Source organism: Cyclopterus lumpus, chromosome 11, assembly GCF_009769545.1.
Source record: "Cyclopterus lumpus isolate fCycLum1 chromosome 11, fCycLum1.pri, whole genome shotgun sequence".
In the NCBI taxonomy this organism is placed as follows: Eukaryota; Metazoa; Chordata; class Actinopteri; order Perciformes; family Cyclopteridae; genus Cyclopterus; species Cyclopterus lumpus.
In genome coordinates, this window is record NC_046976.1 from 12,474,029 (window position 1) to 12,495,684 (window position 21,656).

The 21,656-nt window shown below is 41.2% G+C and overlaps 2 protein-coding genes across 3 annotated transcripts in view; one reads left to right on the forward strand and one right to left on the reverse strand.

Moving 5' to 3' along the window:
* Nucleotides 1-1,875: 1,875 nt before the first annotated feature.
* pdk4 (pyruvate dehydrogenase kinase, isozyme 4) lies at nucleotides 1,876-9,034 on the reverse strand. Of its 2 annotated transcripts, XM_034545824.1 has the most exons (11): nucleotides 8,640-9,034; nucleotides 8,164-8,305; nucleotides 6,614-6,685; nucleotides 5,657-5,841; nucleotides 5,151-5,240; nucleotides 4,769-4,846; nucleotides 4,261-4,337; nucleotides 4,060-4,158; nucleotides 3,670-3,783; nucleotides 3,211-3,327; nucleotides 1,876-2,893 (listed from the first exon to the last, which is right to left on the reverse strand). In XM_034545824.1, exons 1-11 carry the CDS (start codon nucleotides 8,755-8,757, stop codon nucleotides 2,750-2,752), a joined length of 1,236 nt encoding a protein of 411 aa, XP_034401715.1. In that variant the 5' UTR covers nucleotides 8,758-9,034; the 3' UTR covers nucleotides 1,876-2,749. The 2 variants fall into 2 exon arrangements, with proteins under 2 accessions (XP_034401715.1, XP_034401716.1); XM_034545825.1 differs by lacking the exons at nucleotides 1,876-2,893; nucleotides 3,211-3,327; nucleotides 3,670-3,783; ... (1 more) ...; nucleotides 4,261-4,337; nucleotides 4,769-4,846 and having other exon boundaries at nucleotides 5,161-5,240; nucleotides 5,631-5,841.
* A 5,512-nt stretch (nucleotides 9,035-14,546) lies between these two features.
* Nucleotides 14,547-21,656, forward strand: part of LOC117739533 (cytoplasmic dynein 1 intermediate chain 1) — a 48,498-nt gene continuing 41,388 nt past the window's right edge. Inside the window, 6 exon segments of the mRNA XM_034545996.1 lie at nucleotides 14,547-14,666; nucleotides 14,921-15,035; nucleotides 15,915-16,005; nucleotides 17,106-17,147; nucleotides 18,610-18,669; nucleotides 18,964-19,079. Coding sequence (XP_034401887.1) covers nucleotides 14,547-14,666; nucleotides 14,921-15,035; nucleotides 15,915-16,005; nucleotides 17,106-17,147; nucleotides 18,610-18,669; nucleotides 18,964-19,079 — 544 coding nt within the window.

A 21,656-nucleotide genomic window follows, 5' to 3' on the forward strand; every position in this document is an offset into this window, starting at 1 on the left:
CTTCCTGTCCTGTTCCCCCTCCAGGTGAACAAGGTTCGCTGTGTCAGTACTATTTCCTTTGTTTGCACTGTTTGTGTTGTTACCACTGTCGGCTTCAAGCTGCCAGCTCAGCCTTCGTCATGTCGAGAGCCGTGTGGAGGCTCTAGATATGCTCTGAATATGGTATTGAGAACCTTTAATACCAAGTTAATATCACGTTTTATGAGAATGTGAATAATAATTAACTCAACACCAACTTTCTTTTCCATCCCGACTTCTAGTTTCTCACCTAAAGGAAGACCACTAAAGTACTTTAGAAAGTCTCAAAGTTGTGACCCGTGCCACTCAGCCCAGTCACAACAGCATGCTGTAATGTGTGAGCGACTCAGACGATGTTATCCAGGTGTTAAGTCATGTGGAGATCCTATCAGTGTACCTTCGAGGAAAGCTCTGCTGCGACTGAGGCTGCCGCCTGGAGAGAGAGGCCTTTTGAGCTTCATGGTGTCAGCCATATATGTAAACAGGTGTGGCTCTTTTGGTCGGCATGTGTACAAGACATCCTCGGTGGAGGGAACATTGACTGGATGACTGAAGGGTCAGGTCTGGTTCCTTGTACTCTTAAAATAGAGCAGTAAATGTCAGGCTAGATTCCTAAACCATGCATTATAGTAACGGGAAGGGAAATCGGCGTTTAACCGAACTTGAACGCAGCGGTGATTCTGACATTGCAGTGATGTAATTTTCTTTCCTCTTATCTTTGAGAGAGAACTTGCATAATGCTGTGTTTGTATTGCCGCAATGCCGATCATACCTGAATGAACTGGAGAACAGAATTCAGAGAGACAAGAGGAGAATGTGGCATGTGGGGAGACTGATGAAGGGGGAGGACAGTTTGTTCTCAAACTCCTCTTGGCAGCTAGCCACGGAAAAAGCCACTGGACTGTGTCCGCGATGGTGACCGACAAACAGAGCAAAGTTTCCTAAAACAAGCTGTGGGGAGAGAAGAGGGGGGACAATAAGGCAAGCAAGCAACAACTTCCAGCAATGTTGCAGCGAGCACACGGTGCTGTGCACTCAACACACGTTAAAACAGCAGAATGTCTAGTTACATATTGAAGTGAGATTTTTATTTTCTATATTCACTGGTTATTCGACTGTGGCCACATGGCCATGAGGAGAGATGTTCTCACACTATCAAATGCAACGTGTCTGTTGATGATGAGGTACGAGGACAAATCATAAAAATCTAAAGTTAGTGAGTTCATATTTTAATCAACACGATCTCAAGGCAATTCTAAATGCTACAAACTTGGTGAAGAAATAATTGAGAAGTACAGTGTATCCTTGAAAGTATGACCGCTAAAGGAGACACATGGATTATATGAAATTGTTAGATAAAGAAAACACAACAATATCTGTTAGATTAATACAGCTTGCATAGCATGTCTGAGACGTTCATACCGTATGTGTCAGCAACTCTTAAATCTGTGTGTGTGTGTGTGTGCCGCGTGTCATCCCAGAAAGCTCAAACAGTCTTCTGTAGTTCAACCTTTCACACAGGCCTTCACAGCCTCTAAAGTAAGTCATTTAAATGTACAACACATGCATCATTAAAAAAAACACTTGATATTATCAAATGACAAGCAATTCTAGACAGTTACTCTTTGAAAACACTGAAAACCGTCTTGGAAAAGGTTTTAAAAAGTGTGTATTTCCATTCTGTTTTCAACAAGGGACAATACTTATTGTAAAGGTCAAGGTTAATTTGGCAGTTTTACAGTTCAAATATAATTATTCACAGTTCAACCATAGGTATTAACTTAAAATATGTTGTAATACTATGTTTTAGCAATTATGCTTCTCCAGAAAGGCACATTCTCATTTTGCCATGTGGAACTCAACATCCATCAATCATGGTAACATCACATATAGAAGAAGCTAAAAAGACTGAAATGGAACACTTGATTTTACATTGATGGAATTTTACACCACACACAATCAAATTCTTCTTTTAGTGTTTCTGAAAAGCTGTATTTGCATTAATGAAATAGAGAAGTTGTTTGTGTGAAGCAATGCTGGAAGTCATAAAGGACTGAAACGGCGACATGTAGAAAGGTGGAGGAACAGACTTTGCTCCCTTTGTTTTGATGCTGGAGCTGTTGAATGTGTTCCCTTAAACTCAAAGGACCCTACTGAAGCTGGCCGTGGCTGGGTTGTTCTAGGCCGTCATAAACATTTAATCTAACGCAAAAAAAAAGGAGAAAACTTTACCCGGTAATTTAATTAAACAAAGACAATTTTCCAGTCTTACGGTTATTAAATGATATGTTTTGAAAGAAACAAATGGGACATAAACACAAACGGCATGCTTACTTACTAAGTATAACTAGGTTATTATAACTGAAAAGTGAGTGTGGCAAAAGAAGAGTAATACTCTATTACCATTAGCAGCCTGTAATCATCGTACAATATAATTATATTAAAATGCCTTGAGGCTGGTAGTAATAGTTCAGTTCAGCTATTTCGGTGCATTTATCTGATTCTTGACACCAACAATGAGCATTGTCCTGCCTGTCTTAGGCTTCTCTCTTGAAAAAATGAATCCACATTCCACGTACACAAGTCCAGGTCCAGTAGCATGCTGAAAGCCTTTGTGCCTTCACCCACTACAATACAGGTTTGTCCATTTCTTCCAAGATGGACCTTTTCTTTTTTTATTCAATGATCATTTAATTTAAACTATATAAATGTCCTTAACTTGCATCCACCATCACAGAAGCCTCTTGGAATTGCCCAGTTTCTTTGGGTCCTTGCTGGGCATGCACCAGTCGTCAGCCTCTATGCTCGTCTGGTAATGCCGCAAGGCGGATTTGTTGAAAACAGGAAGTCTCTCCACGGACTCAGAGGACAAGGCCTGTGATACAGAACAGAAGGCAAGTTATTAGTCTGCATCCTTATCGCACATGTCTGCATGAATGAGAGTCAGATCCAGGTTGTCTCTCAGTGCTTGATTTACTGTTTAAGTAGAGACAGCTAAGGTCTCATGACATGGGACATCTGGTGATTTATAACTGACAACATGACACACATTAGTTGTGCATTGCCTGTTTTACATCTGCCACCACTCAGTCAATGCAGGCCGTGTAGTTGACAGAACATGTATATTTGAACTCTCCACCAACTTGGCTTTGAAGGTTGTTTTTGACGTGTGTTTGGAGGGTTGTGGAGTACCTTCAAGTATATGACAGGCGGAGGTGCCGTAACCCTCCATAGAGTAGAGCTGCAGGGTCTCCCTGGAAGTACTTGGCATACAGACGAGAGATGGGCAGGCCATAGCCAAAAACCAGCCTGACGGAAGAATAACAGGGTCACAGTATCAATACAGGTGAGCCTATCCTGGGCCAGTTGCCACAATAGTACATTTCCAACAGAGTGGATAATCTGGAGGGTTTGTGTCGTAACAAGTTTACAGTTTAGCTAATGGTTCAAGTTTAATCTTGACGGCAATCCTCTTTGTAATAAGCTAATTTGCAACATGCTCAGTTGCGTGAGTCTCTGATTAGAACCAGGAAGATTTACCACCTGGTTGACTTTCAATCCTAGTTAAAAAGCAAACCCGAGTTTGGAGTCTTGTAGTACACTGTGTCCTGACAAAGACACTCATCAACACTGAAGACGGGGTCGCCTCACCAGTGGTGCATTGCGAGAGTTGTCTTCGTGGACTGGACTCGGAGCCGTGGAGTACATGTAGCTGAACAGACGCTCAATCTTCCTCAGCGGGACTCCGCCTCCTCTGTCAGACATCTAAAAAATAAAGGGGATGTATGTTAGATTTACACGGGTCTTCTTCTTGTTCTGGCCTCGGCGAACTTGTCAGCTCTTCATCATTTACCATTTGATTGGAATCAAAACCGGTTCATGCTGTTTTATTTATACTAACACGGTCCACATAGACATGTATAAAGTACAGTTGACAGAAGTGAATGGCACAACAACACCTGTTTGTTAGTATAATTTTAAATCTGGTTTATCCCTGTGTTCATACAGATTAAAGTCTAAAGTCTGTCTTAACTAATCTACCTTGATAGTGAGGTCTTCAGTTCCCAGTGAGACTCGTACTTTGATCGGGGGCAACGTTAGGCTCATCTCGTGGGTCTCTACTGTAGCTCTCATGGCGTTCTGACAGAGAAAATGAAAAAAAGGATGACGAAATGAGCGAGCAGATGATCACGCGGTGAGGAACAACATACGTCTGGTTTTCAGGCGTGTTTGGTACTATACCTTGAAAAGCTCAAACAGCATATGGTAGAGATGGGATGGCACATAGACAATGTGGAGGGGTTGGTCAGGGTTTTTGGCTGTGAAGAAAATGTATAATACTGATATGAGGGAAAAAAACAACTAAAAGTGTCACTGTCAACTATCCTGACTGCACACTAGCGGGTGAATGCAGACGTTTGTGACAATTACCTGCTTCAAAAAACAACATATTAACTCTGATATAAGACAAGACAGACCTTATCAACATCATTGGGGGAAAAATGTAAAGCCACTCTTCCTAAATTAAGCAAGGAATTCATCATCTTGAATTTTTTTTATTGTTAAATATATAAATATATATATATATATATATATATATATATATATATATATACATATACACTGGAAGGTTCAGTTCAACTTCAAGAGCACACCAGTGAAACTATCCTCTCGCATACAAGAGTACCTTGTAAAAATTTAGCAGATTAAAAAGAAACATCTGCAACTTGTGGTTGTTTGTAAGACTTACAATTGACCTCTGTGATCTCCATGTCGGGAGAGGTCAGGTAATATTGCTCACAAAGCATCTTTGACGCCTCATAGGCATCTAGAAAGTTAAAAAAAACAAAACAGAAAATCAAATCAGCTGTGAAGACATCATGGTTTCCATCTTTTAGTGATCCAGTTTACACTAACATTCGGAAGAGGTATTATTGAGGCCATGTCCATCATGATGACATGCTTTCACTTCCTACTGTGTGTACTTACTCTAAAAATATCAAATAATAAAAGGTCAAACAGTCACGAATCCTTACAAACAAAGTGTGATTAAAAAATAGATAACACATCCAAAGCGTGTGTGTGCATGTGTGTAGACAGCCGTGTTGAAGCTGAAGGAAGTCATTCATTACCTTTTATTACCTCCACAACGTCACAACTGGGGTCGATGCTGCCAATATGTTTCGGATGGGCTGGGTTCACACTGCCATCAAAGATTAATGCTACAGGGCAAAATGCAATAAATGTGTGTGACTAAAAGTATACACGAATCAACGTCACTAGATGTTGTACATTTGTGAATATAAAGTCAAATATGAAGCATGTATCCAATGTGAGTGAGTTCTTTGCCGTTGGACACATATTGCTGACATAGCCACTCACACTCTTGTATCATTCAGTGGAATAAAACTACTGACAAGCTATTAAGGTAGATTGGGTGTCTTTTCTACAGCTTTAAATCTTAAAGAGGAGATCAGACATAATCACATTAAAAAAGGACAAAATGTGCTGGGACATTTCAAACCGCAAGCTCTTAAACATGATCAGCACTTTATTGAGTTTACTTGAATGACATGAGCTTTGAGTGTGAGCAACTGTGTTGATTAACTCACAGTCAATGACAGAGTGCTATACTGACTGTGCTGGTTCATGAGCATGCGTGTGGAGATGCGGCTCATGTAGAAGCGGTCCAGGAAGTACTGGACGTTCTGGTTGGTGACGGGGTCCACGCCAAAGGCGTCCTTGTACTCCACCACACCCTGTGCCATGGTGGGCACCACGTTGTTGTGCCGATTGCGGACGTTCACCAGAGTCTGCGTGAAGCTGAGGGCAAAGACACGACGGTCGCTTGAGTATGTGAGGGTTAACAACAGAGATTTGAGAGAACAACACAATCTTCCTACAAACATGTAGAAGCGGAGCTACTTCCAACAAACATGTACACTACTGTTAACAGTGCTAAATATAACTTATTCATAACTTTATCATGAATTTAAAGAAAGCCCCTTCAAAAGCAGTCAAAATGTGTTCTTACAAATTATATCTGATAAGAAGTCTACACCCAAGATGCAAATATTGAATTATGCGCTGAGCAAACCAGAACTGAACTGCATGAGGAGGTCCTCTTTATTTGGAGGATGTTTATTTGGTGGATGTTTGCGAAGCAGTTGGCGAAGAAATTGAATGAAGCCGTAAGTACTCATCAATCTTCAAGTCTGACAGTGGCCTTCAGGAGTTGCATGATGAGCTACGAGGACATGAGTCTGATCTTAACTTTGCAACATGAGGTTAAGAATTGGCAGTTCACAGGTAATTACTGAATTATTGGATTGGTGTTGGCAGTTCCTGAAGAACGTTACCCACTGGATCGGTAACAGCTACAGAACAAGTAGACAGGGATATTAATAATCTGTTTGACATTCACAGCATTAATATAGCGGGGACCAACTTGTTGTAATCTGCTTCTCTGGGCTTGCAAGCCGTTTGGTGCATAGTGCCTGTGAGTGTACCCCAATGCTCTGAAGTTTGAATTGAATGCCTTTAAGGTTTACATAAGCAATATGTATGCACTAGAAAGCATCTGTAAATGACTTACTTTGTCAGGACATCCTTATCATCCGGATCCTTCTCTAAGAAATCTACAATCTCCAACAAACTCTGGGAATACCTGTTGGACACAAAATAATGGATTTTACAAAAGAAAATACTGAAACACACTAGTTAATTTACTGTATATCAAAATGGTGATTAGGCTACATGAATGTGAAAGCATTACAAACTAATTATCAAGCAGTGAACTTCTGTTGGAGACAGACATGATAACAATAAAGAATCTTCTTAACCAGTTTAAAAACTGTGTAAGAGCATTATAATAACTCTGTCCTCTTGAGGTAATTAATGCTTGTGTTATCACATAGTGTATCTGTTGGCCAGGGGATGCAGAAGACTGAAGTGCTGAGCTCAGTGAGTCACACTCTCAGTCGAGAAACTGGGTGAGAGGTGAACAGCAGTGTGGTTGCTATAATTTCCACATGCTCCATTTGTCCCTCAACTGACCTTCAGCTGTCACACTTCGGAGTATGACCCATCATACAAATGGATGTGCATCTTAAAAATAGACTTGAGACTTGTATTTTCAGCAGCCTCGTCAACAACATAAACGAGTGTCAGATCAACTTTTGCTGCCAATTTAAAGAGACAGAAAAGAAAGCCAGTGTGTCCGAGGTGCGCAGCCAAATACAGCCACAGCTGTGGCTCTTACGTAAAGGGCCGGGGTGCCGTTATTGTTACTGTGTCTATAATCAGGGTAAAGTCTGCAGTAGAATACTGCATATTAATATGGTGATATCAGGAAGTAGCCACTACGACGGAAAAACAATCTCCAAGAACAGCTGAAAACATATGTATTTAACCTATTAGCATACAGGGAGCAGCACTGAGTAAATACCAGTGTGCACACTAAGATTCACACAAGCTAATATTTACTCTTATCAAGATATCAAATCTTCAAAATTCAAAATCGGTGCAGCATCTTTGTGATCCGACCTGTGTTTGGAGCGCATACATAATATATTATTGTATATTACATAAGAATAGCACACAACATGACCTCCAGTGCGTTAGTCTATCTATTGACATATATGCTCCCAGATCAATGGCGTCTAGCCAGCGTGGTGCACAAACAACAAACAGCATGGATTAGGGACGAGGCAGTTTGATGTGAGAGACAGTGACAAAGCCTTGCATAACATCTGTCAACAACAATGTTTTCATTCAAGGAGGACAAATTGCAGAAATGGATCGGTTTTGTGTTTGAAGCCAAATATTCAAAGGCTGAAATGCCAAAAAAAAGAGGTTGAATAACCAAGACATGACTGGGTCATAACGACCCCCTGCTGAAACAACGACAATGTACGCCCTTGTATAACCTGGCGACCCTGAAAATAAATAACAACAGACGTGTAACAGGCCTCTCGTGCACCAGTTACTGTGCGCCCTGTTGCCCCTTCTCATAATGCAGCGCTGTGCAGGAAGACTTATTGACTAAACATAACACAAAACTATTCCCAGGGTTTGGTATGACAACAGTTTTAATGCCACAGATTATAGAGAAAGATATGATGTAATGCAGGCGAGAGATCCCACCAGCTTATGAGGAGCTTTAGGGATGGAGTGCCGAGGAGCTTGTCGGGGAGGAAATCAATTTCCTTCATGATGTTGGCCAGTCGGACAGGAAGCTCCTGCCTCAGGAACACAAACGAGGTCTTCTCACAGGCATTGGCCGAGCCTGCGGTCACATGAGGGGACAGAGACACTCAGCAAACATGCAACCTTTGACCCCAACCAATCACTAATAATAAAACAGGCAACCATTCCTGAACATCAACATGTAGAGGACACCTCTGTCCAGGATGTGTTCAGTGGCCCTGATCAGGCCTTGGTGGGGGAACCTAAAGTGGCACATACAATATCAAGATCTGCATTTGTACCCCCATGTGTACTCTGCGAGTAGGAGCTGCAGTTGTCCGACAATGACAAGCTGTCAGGAGTTGAGCAACTGCCCCGTGAGTGTGCTAAAGAATTACATAACATGCAACAACAATGTGCGACTAAACACTTACCGAAGTCAATGAACTGCTTCATGGACAGGGGCGAGGGGGAGAACTTAGCGAACCTCTCCACTTGTTTTGGTATCCCTGCGACAGAGCTGCTCTTCAGCAAAAACTGAGCAAACTTCATTTTCCCTGTGCTTTCTAGACCCGTCAGTGTTCAGTGGACAAACTGTTCTCTCCTTCTCCAGCTCGCTGCAGCGTCAGCTCGCGGGTCTGCAGCTCAGCGTCGTGCGAGGAACCCCCCCCCCCCCCCTCGTTAAATGAGCATATCAGAGCTGCTGGCTAGGAGCTCGCCATCATTGTTTGTCTGTCTCTCTCTCTCTCTCTCTCGCAGCAGTAGCGTCCTTGCCTCCTGACCAGTCGATCGTCTGCCCTTCAAACGCAACAGTGAGGGCTGAGTGTTGTTGTTGGGCGGGACATAGGAGGGATTGACGGGGAACGCAGCCAATGGGCGCCCTGGTCGGGGTGGGGGGGGGGGGGGGGGGGGGGGGGGGGGGGTGGGGGGGGGGGGGGGGGGGGGGGGGGGGGGGGGGGGGGGGGGGGGGGGGGGGGGGGGGGGGGGGGGGGGGGGGGGGGGGGGGGGGGGGGGGGGGGGGGGGGGGGGGGGGGGGGGGGGTTTTTTTTCTCTTTGGGTTAGGGACTTTTTATGACAGGAAAATACAAGTAAGAGTAGGTGCAGCATACTCCAGTGTATATATAGTGGAGCATGGAGCAGGGTAGTGCATGTAGTCTGTTGTTATCCAACATTGTGATCAATTACACCTTCTCTCAAGTTGAACAAAGCGTATGATGGTGCTGTTGGTGTGGATAAGAGGCCACAATGCATCTTAAGTCAATAAGAAAATGCAAGCCGCAAGTGGGAAAATGGGCAAGTAAATTGGGATTAAAACAATCATAAAATCAAACCCATCTCCTTAAAATTGTACAAACAACTTCTTGAGCAAGTAAAATATGAGTTTCTTGGGGTCTGAGTTGATGCAGAGCTCACATGAAATGTGCATTTGGATAAAGTAAAGAATATAAAAAGGTCATCAATGTACTTTGTTACTTGCCAAGACAGGAGTAAGGAGCAAGTTGAGCACATCTGCCAAATATATAAAATATATACATTGCAGGTGGAAATGGGAGAAATGCCACTGATGATGAGGAGAGTGAAGTTAATGGGTTAATCTCCAGAGTCAATATGATACACATTCTGCCAAGAGCATTAAAACAAACTGCTGGGAACATAGTGAGACAAATTGGTGATGCAAAGGCAGAAAGCATATATTAAGTCAATCACAGTACAGCCCCACAATTTCATATTTTTTCCATTCCTCTCTGGCTATTCCCCGCGACAAGCAAATACCTCAACATACAGCATACATTGAAGGATAAGTCAGATCAGCTTCTAATATGGCGTATAGTCCAGAAGTATATTGGATCGTCCCCTTTCAGACGCTGTGTTGATATTCAGAGATGGCTCCAACGATCCAGGGTGTGCAGATGCTGCAGTACATATCCCAATGAGTAAGTCATATATTAAGAAAAGAGTATCAGACCATTTGTGAGTATATACCACAGAGCTATTGGCAATATTGTTGGCTCTGCAGTGGATGGATAGGAGAGAGAGAGAAATAGATAATACCGGTATTGCATCTGGCAGCTTTTCAGCACTAAAAATGCATAATATCTGGCAGATCATCAATTAGAACTGATATTATAAATGAAAAAATCCTCGTAAATGTACAAGATGGTATAGGTCTGGGTGATGACCAACTTTTTCTATCATGCTATAAGTAATTTTATATATTGAAAACAATCAATATCACGATATTTATATAGTCTATAATACATAAGAACATGTTGTATACTCTTGTGTGATTTGAATACTTGACCAATGAAAAGTGCTGGGTATTTTCTCATTCAGTTAAGATATTAAGTGCAAAATAAACATAACATATTCACGTGAATTTTATATATATATATATATATATATATATATATATATATATATATATATATATATATATAATTCACGTATATGTATATACAAAAATATATACATATATATTTTTTAAAGAAACGGATTCATCTAAAATTGTCGCCATTCATGATTTGTGGTTATGTATATGTATTTAACCTCCTGCATAATCTCGTGTTTCACACTCCAGTCCAGTTGGTGGCGGTAACGTTGGGTTGCCAACCACCAATAAACACTAAAGAAGAAGAAAAAGCAGCAGTAGTAGAAGAAGAAGTGCTGTATCAAAACAAAAAGCTTTCATTACAGCGTCACCTATCGACGATCCACCCGATCGATTTAGTCTAAAAACTCAAATACAGAAATACATTAATTTTTTTAATTTTCCGTTTGAAACCAAAAACATGGAAACGGAAAAGCACTTCAGTTTTCTCCTTTTTGTGTCTGAATCCCAAAACGCAAATTCAAGAAAACCAAACTGAAAAATCAAGCCGATTTTAGTGTTTGCAAATCCTTCAATTTTTCTTTTCTTTTTTTAGAGAGATGCAAAGCAGGACAGGTGCAAGATGCAAGAGACAAAGATCTCTCGTGCATGCAATACGTGCCCGCTGTTGTTTATTCTGGGGTGTTTAAGTCAACACAATCAAACAATTGTATGTTAAATTACTCAACAAATTTTTACTTCATCCTATTTACAATCAATATAAACACCATATATGGTTAATGTGTGCTAGATCACATGCTACTCGTTACCAGGCACGTGTCAGCTGTGAACAAACACTTGAAAGAGTTGACAGGCATGATCTTTGTAGTCAGCAGTTATGTGGGAGCCCAGACGTGTCATTGCTGCTTCCTCTTTATGAGCTCCTGTCGCAGCTTGTGCGAGGTAAAGAAATGGTTGCATGTGATGTTGTGTCCCTGAGTCATTTATTTATTTATCAATCTAGATTGTTTTGGTGTGAGTTGCTGTTGTACTTTCGAGTCATTTGTTATTCTTTTTTATACTCCTCACACGTTGTCTGGTTGTTATAACACACAAAGCTCTGACTGACTAGGACTGATTTTGAAAAAATTATGCAAATCTGCCTTTTCTTTTTTGGGGTTAAATGGACATGGTTTTGTAGTCTGCTAACTATCTATCTGCTAAATGTAAAACAAAACCTGTGAAACTGCTCAACTGCAGTGTTATTTATGAATGTATTGTTCAAAACAAGATAAATTGCATCAGATATGGTTCAAATTTGTAGTTACTCTTATACAAATAGTGTTGCTGTATGCATTACACAATCAAAGTGTTAGTTTGTCCTACTTTATTGACTTAAAAGCAAAATAAGTACCACATCAAATTCAACTCCACTGATGTGTTAGAGGGAGAGGGGTGTTGCCCCCAACTGCTCTGTGGAGAAATCGTAGACGTTAGGGTAAAAAATGGAAGAAAAAAGGATATTATGGTGAGCTAGTTTGGAGACACCAATAGTGCTCTATAAGTATTTGTTTGTAGCTTTCCTATCTTCGGCGTATGAAGACTCATAAAGCCCTAACAGAAAAGTCAATTTGACTTTGTTAACTTTTTAATCAAAGGAGACGTGTCCTACTGCCTGTATAGAATCACAAGCACCTGCTGATCATTTAAACTCCTTTAAAGACCAGCACAGTATACTCAGGCTAAATGTGACCTTTGACCTTTCGTGATGATAGGTCAAATGAATCAAATTTACAACGAAAGAGGAAACTAATATTGTATTTCAAAATGATGATGTATCACTGTCACTGGAAAAAATTACATTCCAAGATCACTAAACTGAGGACATGTTTTTTCCTCTTAGATTACGGTCGTAGTTTTTAACCGTTTTAAACAGCCCTCCTCCTAAAGCAGGCGTCTGCAGACCAGTGTTTTTGGATGGGAAGTTCATTTTTACGAGACAGTGCCATGCTGGTTTGTCCAACGTGCTAAAGAGCTGGTAATCTGTTGCATTGGTTCCCAACCCAATTCCAGCCTGACAGCTCCAGAGTTCACTCTGAAGGGTCACAAGACAGGTAACATGGTAGCAAAGAAGAAGAGAGAACCAATTCACCTGGTCTTTGCTCTTGTCTTGTGAGAGTATAGGAACACATTTAAAACATTTTAGAGTCAAACTTTTTGTATCTCAACAGCAATAACAAGTGATTTTATTTGGACCACAGCATTTGACCAACATTATATCGGCACACAACAAATTACTTTATTTAGTATATTACTTGTCTATAATCCTTCTATTGCCTTGGCTTTTATGTTTAAAGACTCGTACTTCAGGGACTTTTATTTTTGATAGATTTTTACTTCCGGTCACTTGCCCTGCTTTGCGTCTCTCTAAAACAGAAAAAAAGAAGAAAGGATTTGAAAAAAAAAAAAAATCGCCTACTTTTTCGAGTTTGGTCGTATTTTCGTTTTGGAATTCAGACGAAAAAACGAGAAAACGGAAGTGCTTTTCCATTTTTGGTATCAAACGGAAAACGAAAAAAAACATGTTTTTGCTTAACATGTTGTGTTTTATAGTTTAACATGTTAAACTATAAAACAAACGACCCAAACCGACACGGACCAATGTGAAACCTGTGTGTGTTACTTTTTTCTACTCCAACGCGCTTCTCCCAACGGCCAGAAGATGGCGGCGTTGCAGAAGCCTCCAAACGATGACTGTGCGCGTCAAAGGAGGTGGGATTTCCTCTCCTCCTCAACGTCTTCCTAGTCTTCCGAGGGATGTGTCTGCGTGCGGCGCACCTGTTTTATGTATTATCTGGGCCATCAACCGCTGAGATGCTCCGCTTTGACCAGTGCCATCAGTAGTCACACACAAAGGTTTAAGCGACCTCTCCGGTGGTTCCCGAGGCCTCGGTTCACTGTGACTCCACGTTTGGTAGACTAGCGTTATGTGTTGATTTATCTTTTTTTTGGGGTGCAGCAGTGAGACAGCATCTTTTACCGGGTGACGCGTCATTATCTGCACGAGTGGACAAGGTACGAGTGTTACAACAACAGGACATCATACTGTTATGTGCGATAACATGGTCCCCTTTAGAAAAATATATTATAATCACTATCTGAACTCACTGTAGTATTGGGAGGGCCTTAAACGCGTTGACGTACGTAAGTTTAAATGCTGTCTTAATTTGTGATTAGCTAGCTGCGAGTGCATGTTCCCCTGCCAATGTTAGTAGGTTAAGAAAATGCCTGTTTTTTGTGTACACATTTAAATAGGTCATTTGTGTTTTCTTTCATGGTTTTACTGCACATGTTAGTTATTTCCCTATTAATTGTACCACATAGCTTTAGCAGACGCTGTTAAGCCTCCTTGGTCAAGTGCCGTCTGCACATTTGCTAAATCTCTGGTCAGGGTCGGTGCAGACCGCTATAGATGTAGGTGGTCCACCTTCCTGTGATAAATCATAGCATTCTCAGTCAGACTTTTCAGGATCCGGACTACTTTCAGGTTACATTTATGCAGTTTCTTTTGAAAAAAACCATCAAACTAGTATATCCTGTATATACCAAACTTGAATAGAGGCAATAGAGGTAGTTTTTGAACCGTTCCCACGAATCACAGAGTAATTCAATGTACTTGTAAGAGGTCTGTTGAGTTATTTAGATTACTCTGTTTAATAGTCTCCACATACTGAACTAATTATAGTATATACTAGGATAACAAGTACTATTGTCACACTAATGTGGCCCAGTATGTTTTGCCAATATGAAGTTTGTTGTGGGTTGCTGGGCCAGCAAGGTTATGGATCTGCTGTACATGGATGTATAACTGCCACACCCAAGGTGTGGGGGTTGGGGTTCTGGATCATTGCTGAGGCTCACTTAATAAACCAATACTCCTGTATACTGTATCATGTAATACTGAAACCCCAGCATATTGTGACAGCGTCATGCGTAGCTCATTCTTGTTCGTTCCTCTCACTCGAAGGACACCATGTCGGACAAAAGTGACTTAAAAGCAGAGCTGGAGCGCAAGAAGCAGCGCCTCGCCCAAATCAGACAGGAAAAAAAGATAAAGGAGGAGGAGAGGAAGAAGAAAGAGGTAAGGAAAAAAGTGAGTAAATGCACACAACTGGCACTCATACTGTACGGCACTCTGGCGTGTATTGTTTTCTGTGTTCGATTGCTTTTTGTCAGGCCGGGACACTTATAAGGCTGAGGTTGTGTGTGTCCATATGCGCATTCAATCATCTATGTCTGTGCAGAAGGTTGGTGTTGGAATTTTTGATCAAAATGTGCATGCACGTGTTTGCTTGTCTTTTTAAGTCATGGCGAGTAAGCTAATATTGTTCTATGTATCCTGAGCAGTCAGAGAGCCAGCAGAAGAGAGAAGCCACCCCAGAGGATTCAGACTTGGACCGAAAGCGCAGGGAGACTGAGGCCCTGCTGCAGAGTATTGGCATCTCACCGGAGCCTCCACTCGGTACACAAGCTTTACACCCCACACAACAAATGTATCTTTCAAGGTTCTTTCACTTTTCTCTTTTGATTGTACTGTGAAAGGAGTAGTAAACTGTCACAATAACTCAAGTAGAAGTTACCTTGATGCTTCTAAAACTACACCAAACCTCATTAATTACAGCCCAACATCTCCAATGAACACTTTAATGATTAGACTGTACTCACTAAGCAGACCTTGAGCAGACCTGAGATGCAACAAGCAACCTATCCACATGTGTAATGTGCTGAAAATTATCATTCTAATTCTGCCTAGTTTGTTATTATCGTTGATGTCATGCCTATTTCATTAAGTTCGATCAGATAAGTCTTTTATCCTAAATTGATTCCATTATTTTATATGTGCTTTGTGGTTGAACTGTGATGAATTTGATTACTTTGATGTTTCAGTTCTACAACAACTCCATTTAACATGACTTTCTCTTCCACTGTGTACCTTGAATGTATCATATCTTGTAATTGGGTGTCTAAACATAAATGCTAATTCTCCTCTGAAATATGATTGAAATGTGAGAAAAACTATATTACAAAAATATCTTCCCTGTACTAGGTTAAATACCCAGTTTGTTGTTTTCTAGTGGTCCAAACTTGTACTTACACCTTCACCACCTCAAAATCGGGTCACTGCTATGCCTGTTATTAGCTTAGGTTATTTATAATGCATCTTCAAAAGAAGCTGAGTACAAATATGTCTTGATGCCCTGCCCTTCCTCCCCTTTCTTTTTAACATTTATTTTATTTGTCCATCCCTGGTTTTACTTGGTTGCAATTCATCCAAATTTCTTTTGAGCAGTCCATTCTTTGCAGCCTTTAATGTTAGATTCATGTTTTTTTCATTATTTAGTCCCGACCCCTGTCTCACCCTCCAAATCAGTGAGCACACCTAGTGAGACGGGAAGCCAGGATTCAACTGATGGAGGAGGAGCAGCAGGCAGGTAGGCCGCTAACACACTTCATGTCAGAAGATATGTTAAAGATGTGAAAGACATTGGTGTTTAACACTTGAACAAATAAATAATGTGGCCCTAAACGGATGATAATGTGGAGTTGCTTTGGCCTGTGGATCATTTTTGGCATACTGTCACTTTTGACACATATTCCGTTTCTTTTCTTGTCAATGGCCCAACAGGTTTAGGTAAGGATGGGTGTCATCAGTGGTGAGGTTGTGGTGCCCTGTTAGGTTTTGAATGTGGCATCTGTCGCTTGTCACGCCATCCGGTGTTTTGATGACCACTGTGCAGGTTGTTGATTCTCATAACGTGTCTTGAGAAGTCAAGTTTGATTTCGAGGTCAGTCTCAGGTCATTCCTACAAAGGAGTTGTTAGTTTGGAAATAGTGAGAGATGCAAATTTACAGATATTATCTGTGCAAGTAGGCACCACATTTGGTGAACTTTCAAAAAGCAGAGTTTAGGTGAGCCAGTAAATGGAATATATTTTTAATATGGAGCCTAACGAGTATAAACCATAGGTTTCCTGTAAAGTAGATGATTTGAGTACAAGTGACAAAATGTAAGCATTTACCTTTTTGTCACTGTCCTGTAAGGTGCATTCACTGTGATTATGAGCTCATGTGTTATACATGCTCCTGCGTTTATTCATATACTTATACACCCATAACACACCAGACCAGTGGAGCGACTATTTACCTTTGAGTTCTGCACACGGCTGCTCTGTTGAAGAAGATAGTGGTCATCAAGCGCTTCCCATTTGCTTTTTATGGCAGCTGATTGTAGAGGTCAGTGTGTGAGTAATGCCCTCAGGGGCCCTTAGTGATGTGTTGTTCTGGTATGGCCAGGGGTGGAATTGGGGATAAAAAGTTGTTGGAGCTCAATACAGTTCCTAGCAGAAATAAATTATCTTATATACGATTTTTTGTTTCTTTTTAGATTTTACAAATTGGATTTTACAAATTGGTGAGTTAGTGCTACTGCCTGGAATGGAAGGTTTTTTCCCCCCCCAAATCCACCCTAGATGATGGCATGCCATTTTGAGCTTCTCCATTTGTGGCTGTGTATGTGTGTGTCCCTTCTTAGGTCAGGTATCTCTAAAAACAAGTCTCAAGCACAGAGCTCAAGGTAAGCATTTTCATGTCAAACCCAGGAACCCCCCCTCCCCTTCCTGTCTTTAGCTGAGCTCTCCCTTATGTGAACACAGAGAGGCACCCGCAGTGTTGTAAGTGGTCTCAGCGATGTGTTCCCATCATGATTTTTAAGCTCAAAACAGCACAGTGCCACTCTATTCCTCGAGTCTCCTCTGGTGACTTCCTGTCTGCAGCCCGACTGTCTCCCTTAATATCAGCTCAAAAGATTTCTGTTTGCTTGAGTTGAGCCACAGAAGTCATTTCAGCCTTCACAGAGTTGACAATATGCTGCTTAAAGTGTCATTGCTGTTACTGCAAAACAGCCGGTCTGTCTGTGTAAAGAAATGCCTTGCCACTCTCACCTGACGCTGTGTGGCACAAGACGAGGGTCTGATGGGCATGTTCACAGGCTCTAAAAGGTATCATCAGCAAGTGTAGCGATGTGGGAAGCATTATTCTTTTCAGTTGGGGGATTTCATCCAAGTTACCATTACTCGCCCCCTTTACTCTATACTCTACATTCTTCTTCTTTAGTTTGCCGCTTGATTTCCCTACTAACTATTCCTCCCTCCCCAAACTGAAGGAATGTATTACTGCAGATAAACTTAGCAAATGCACTGAAAGAGCTCAGCAATTTCCCCAATGTTTGGTAAACTCGATGATACATGGCAAGTGTGTTGTCATGTATATCAAGCGGGCTAAATCTTTATAAATGCATTTTAATTTGATTTTCACGTGCTGAAACTTGTCACGTGAATATGGACAATTCATAGATGATGTATGTTGTACTGTAGGTGTGAGATGGAAATTATGTTGCAGGATAAACTCGTGGCTTCTTGCAAACTTCATACATCATTTGACACAAGCTTGCATATGAAACATCAAGGCACAGAATCTCACACAAATGTGGATTAATGGAATGCAATTTGCTAAATTTGGATGCCGAAGACTAGAAAATAAAACAAATCCAAACAGAGATTTCTGCTGAGCTTTCCTGCATTTAAAAGTCAGCAGGTCAAATTGTTTTCCCACTGAAAACAATGAAATAATTTTGACCTTCCTCTCTTTCTGCCTATAGATCTTTCAGTATTTACTTATATATTCCTGGCAGAACACCAAGAAATATGTTACAAGAGATGAGCAGAGATCTTTAAATAAATAGAGTACATTAAACCATAATGAAATATAATGTCTTCCTTATTAGCCCTCCCACGCAATGTCCACTTATCTAAGAATTGTTTCCATTAACAGTGCCATCTTTGCATGAAATTCGATGGGAATCCCTGTGTTAAGCTGTTCCCTACATAAGTGGTCTGTGGGTGAGTGTGTATGTGCATACATGTGGTAATATGTGTTAGTGCGCCGCTGACACCTGTGCCAATGTCTGTGCGTTTGTTATAACGTGTCTGTTTGTAAACATGCATGTCCTCTCTTGCTCCCCCTGTTGGTGACATCAGGACGCTGCAGTGGGACACAGACCCCTCTGTGCTGCAGCTGCAGGCTGATTCTGAGCTCGGGTACATGTTCCTTCTCTTCTCTAGTTTGCTGTCTGACAAAAATGGATACCGCGATACACCTTATTCGGCACTGCATGGCACTTTACAACCAAGAGACAAATGGAATATTCCATTTTGAGGGTAAACCACTCTATTGACGCGACCTTCTGAATATTGAGATAGTGGTTGCTACAGGCACGAGGCTTTGCATGTTATTCATTGCTTAAAACCGTGAAACAAATGTAAATTGTTCATGGGACAGATCAAGTTAATGCACAATGTAACTAACAGGAACATCTTTTCTCTGTTACCCAGGCGCAAGATGCAGAGGCTGGGAGCCTGTAAGATCACACAGGTAGACTTCCTCCCCAAGGAGGTGGTGGCTTACTGCAAGGAGACACAGACGCCTCTCACCGCCCACCTGTCTGAAGGTGAGTATTTGTGTGCGCGTGTGTGGGCATGAGGAACTTCTCTTGACACTCCATATCATAGTCTAAGATTCAAGCTGTTTTAGGGTCCGTGGGGCACCAAAGTTCACAAGAAGCAACACAAAGTCTCAGGTTGCGATGATTGTCGTTGTTGTGTGGTTGAATTTGATACTACATTTAGCCAGTTCACAGCCTGTAAACCTGGAGTAATTTAAAGCCTGACAGATGAAAGTTACCCAAGGGGATTATTTCCTGCTTTGCTGTGTGTGTGTGTGTGTGTGTGTGTGTTGTATGCACACAAAGATGTACATTTGTGTATGTGTGTTTTGCGTATTCGTTACCATTATGGATGGTTTAGTATTCTGGAAGAGAAAGAGCTGGCATTCATTCCATTAGGATTTTGGTCTGTGCTAAAAATGGTACACAAGAAAAATGTGTGTATTTTGTCCATGTGTGTGTGTATGAGTGAGTTTGCATGTGAGGTTATACGTGCATACATGGAAATGTATATCTGCATATTTGTGTCTCTGCAAGTGGGCGTGCGCATGTGGGCTGAGCTGCAGTTACTAAACACATCCATATGGTGAAAATTGAGGTTAGTCCTGACACAGGATTTGGCATAACATTGGTGGTTGTAAATTCAAGGCATATAGATTTGATTAGTTTTCTATTGGAGGAGAAGGACATTGGAGATTTGGATGGATAGCAGTTGCAGTCAAATTGAGCTTCAAGCCTTTGCTTTTATTTTAAATGCAGATATTCTATCTTCAAGAGTAGGAATGCACTAACAAATACTCCACCTACACACTCTCCATCCAAACTGACTGTCAGACACGTAGAACACACACACACACACACACACACACACACACACCACACACACACACAAACACTCCCTATCATCTTCTCTATCTTCCCTCTTTTTGTGTCAAGACAGCTGGCAGCCATGTGACTGTGAAGGGGTTGTACTTCCTGCTTCCTGTCATTATAATAGATGGTCTGGTGTGGATTCCGCTGCCCCCCTCCACCAGCAAACCACCACGCACATACACACACTTCTGTCCTGATCAGCATCCATGGCACGCCTCAACTCCCCCCATTTCCTTGACAGACCCAGGAATAGATTCATTTATTCAACAAGTGCAAATGCACTGACTCACTTGACACACACACAGCTTTTCACTTAAAAAAAGTCTGTTAGTACAAGAACTCCTGTTCTCGAAGGCAGTTTACCTCCAGTAAATGGAACAGCGAAACAACACATACATACACGCACCCACACACACAAAGCAAATAGGCCGTAGTTAGTCTGCATACAGTATACAAACAAACAACGTGTCTTTCAACTTCCAACAGCATTTTCCGGAGGTCCCTTTCTGTCTGTGTGTGTGTGTGAGAGAACATCTGGAAACCAGAGCAGAGCTATGGTGGTCTGCAGGGATGTGACCTTGGCCTGAGGAGACCCTTTTGCAAACTACCACAAAGCCTGTGTGTCTGGAGAAAGAGGAAAGGAGGCTGATGGTAGCACCTGCCTGCACTTGGGCTGTTTGTTTGTTCAGGCCAGTTCCTTTTGTTGATTACTGAGCCTAACATGCACACATCTTATTTCCAGGTTGCAACTACAGGTTATGTGCATAATTGCGCACATTTATAATGTGTAATGATTTATATGTGTCTATTAAATCTTGATTGAATGTTTTTGTTGTTAAATATTTAGGGCACAATTAAGTAGGATTTGTTGGTTGCGGTTTGTAAACTCAACATTCAAAGTTGGCCAGATTCACTCTCGTTTTGGAAACAAGCTTTATTCGCTTATCATTTCGGCTCACTATATTTGTGCTGTTTTCGTTGCTATGTCGGCCCTTTTCGTAGCTTCCCTTTGGTTGTGTGCTTTTGATGAGGCACCTAGTCGCTACATTGACACCCAGAACATGTTGAACAAAGCCAGAACAGAAAAGGATCAGAGCAGAATCTATGGATACAGACACTTCCACACACTTCTAGTAGTTTTAATACATGACGATTGAGTTTTTTCTTTTTTTAACAGTCTATAAATTGTTTTTGAGTAAAATACTCATTCTGCCTACAAGTTATTTATAACTATGAGTACTTAAAACTATTAAATGCTAATCCTTTGTGGATTTGTTAAAAGATGCAAAACAATTCATATTTAATAACATCCTACTGTGTCCAACTTATGGCAAAGTTGGACACAAACATGTGTTCAGTGTTGTGTGTGTTTGGTATGTAAAAGTGTGTCTGTAGCTTTGAGCTAAAGCAGCCAGTAGGCTCACCTTGAGCTCCTGGTGGTTTGTTCATGCATATGTTTAGTCAAAGGCTCTACTCTGATGGCTGTATGCAGATTGACTTGACATGGCGAGGGTAATGCTGTGTGATTTAGTTTGGGGTGTGCACAAAGTTAATTAATGTCACTGTTTTTTATTTATCAGACATAAACTCTACTCTTTATATTCATACCATATTTAAAAGTGTCTTTCTTCTAACAAAGTCAACCTTACCTTGAAATGATTTATCCTATAGCCTAATCTAGATAATGCAAGTAATGAAAACACACCTTAG

Coding starts and splice junctions, on each gene's coding strand:
- pdk4 (XM_034545824.1), bottom strand. CDS start 8,757: ATGAAGTTTGCTCAGTTTTTGCTGAAGAGCAGCTCTGTCGCAGGGATA. Junction 4,338..4,768: donor GGAGATCACAGAGGTCAATT/GTAAGTCTTACA, acceptor TTTTCTTCACAG/CCAAAAACCCTGACCAACCC. Junction 2,894..3,210: donor CGCCTGTCATATACTTGAAG/GTACTCCACAAC, acceptor TCTGTATCACAG/GCCTTGTCCTCTGAGTCCGT.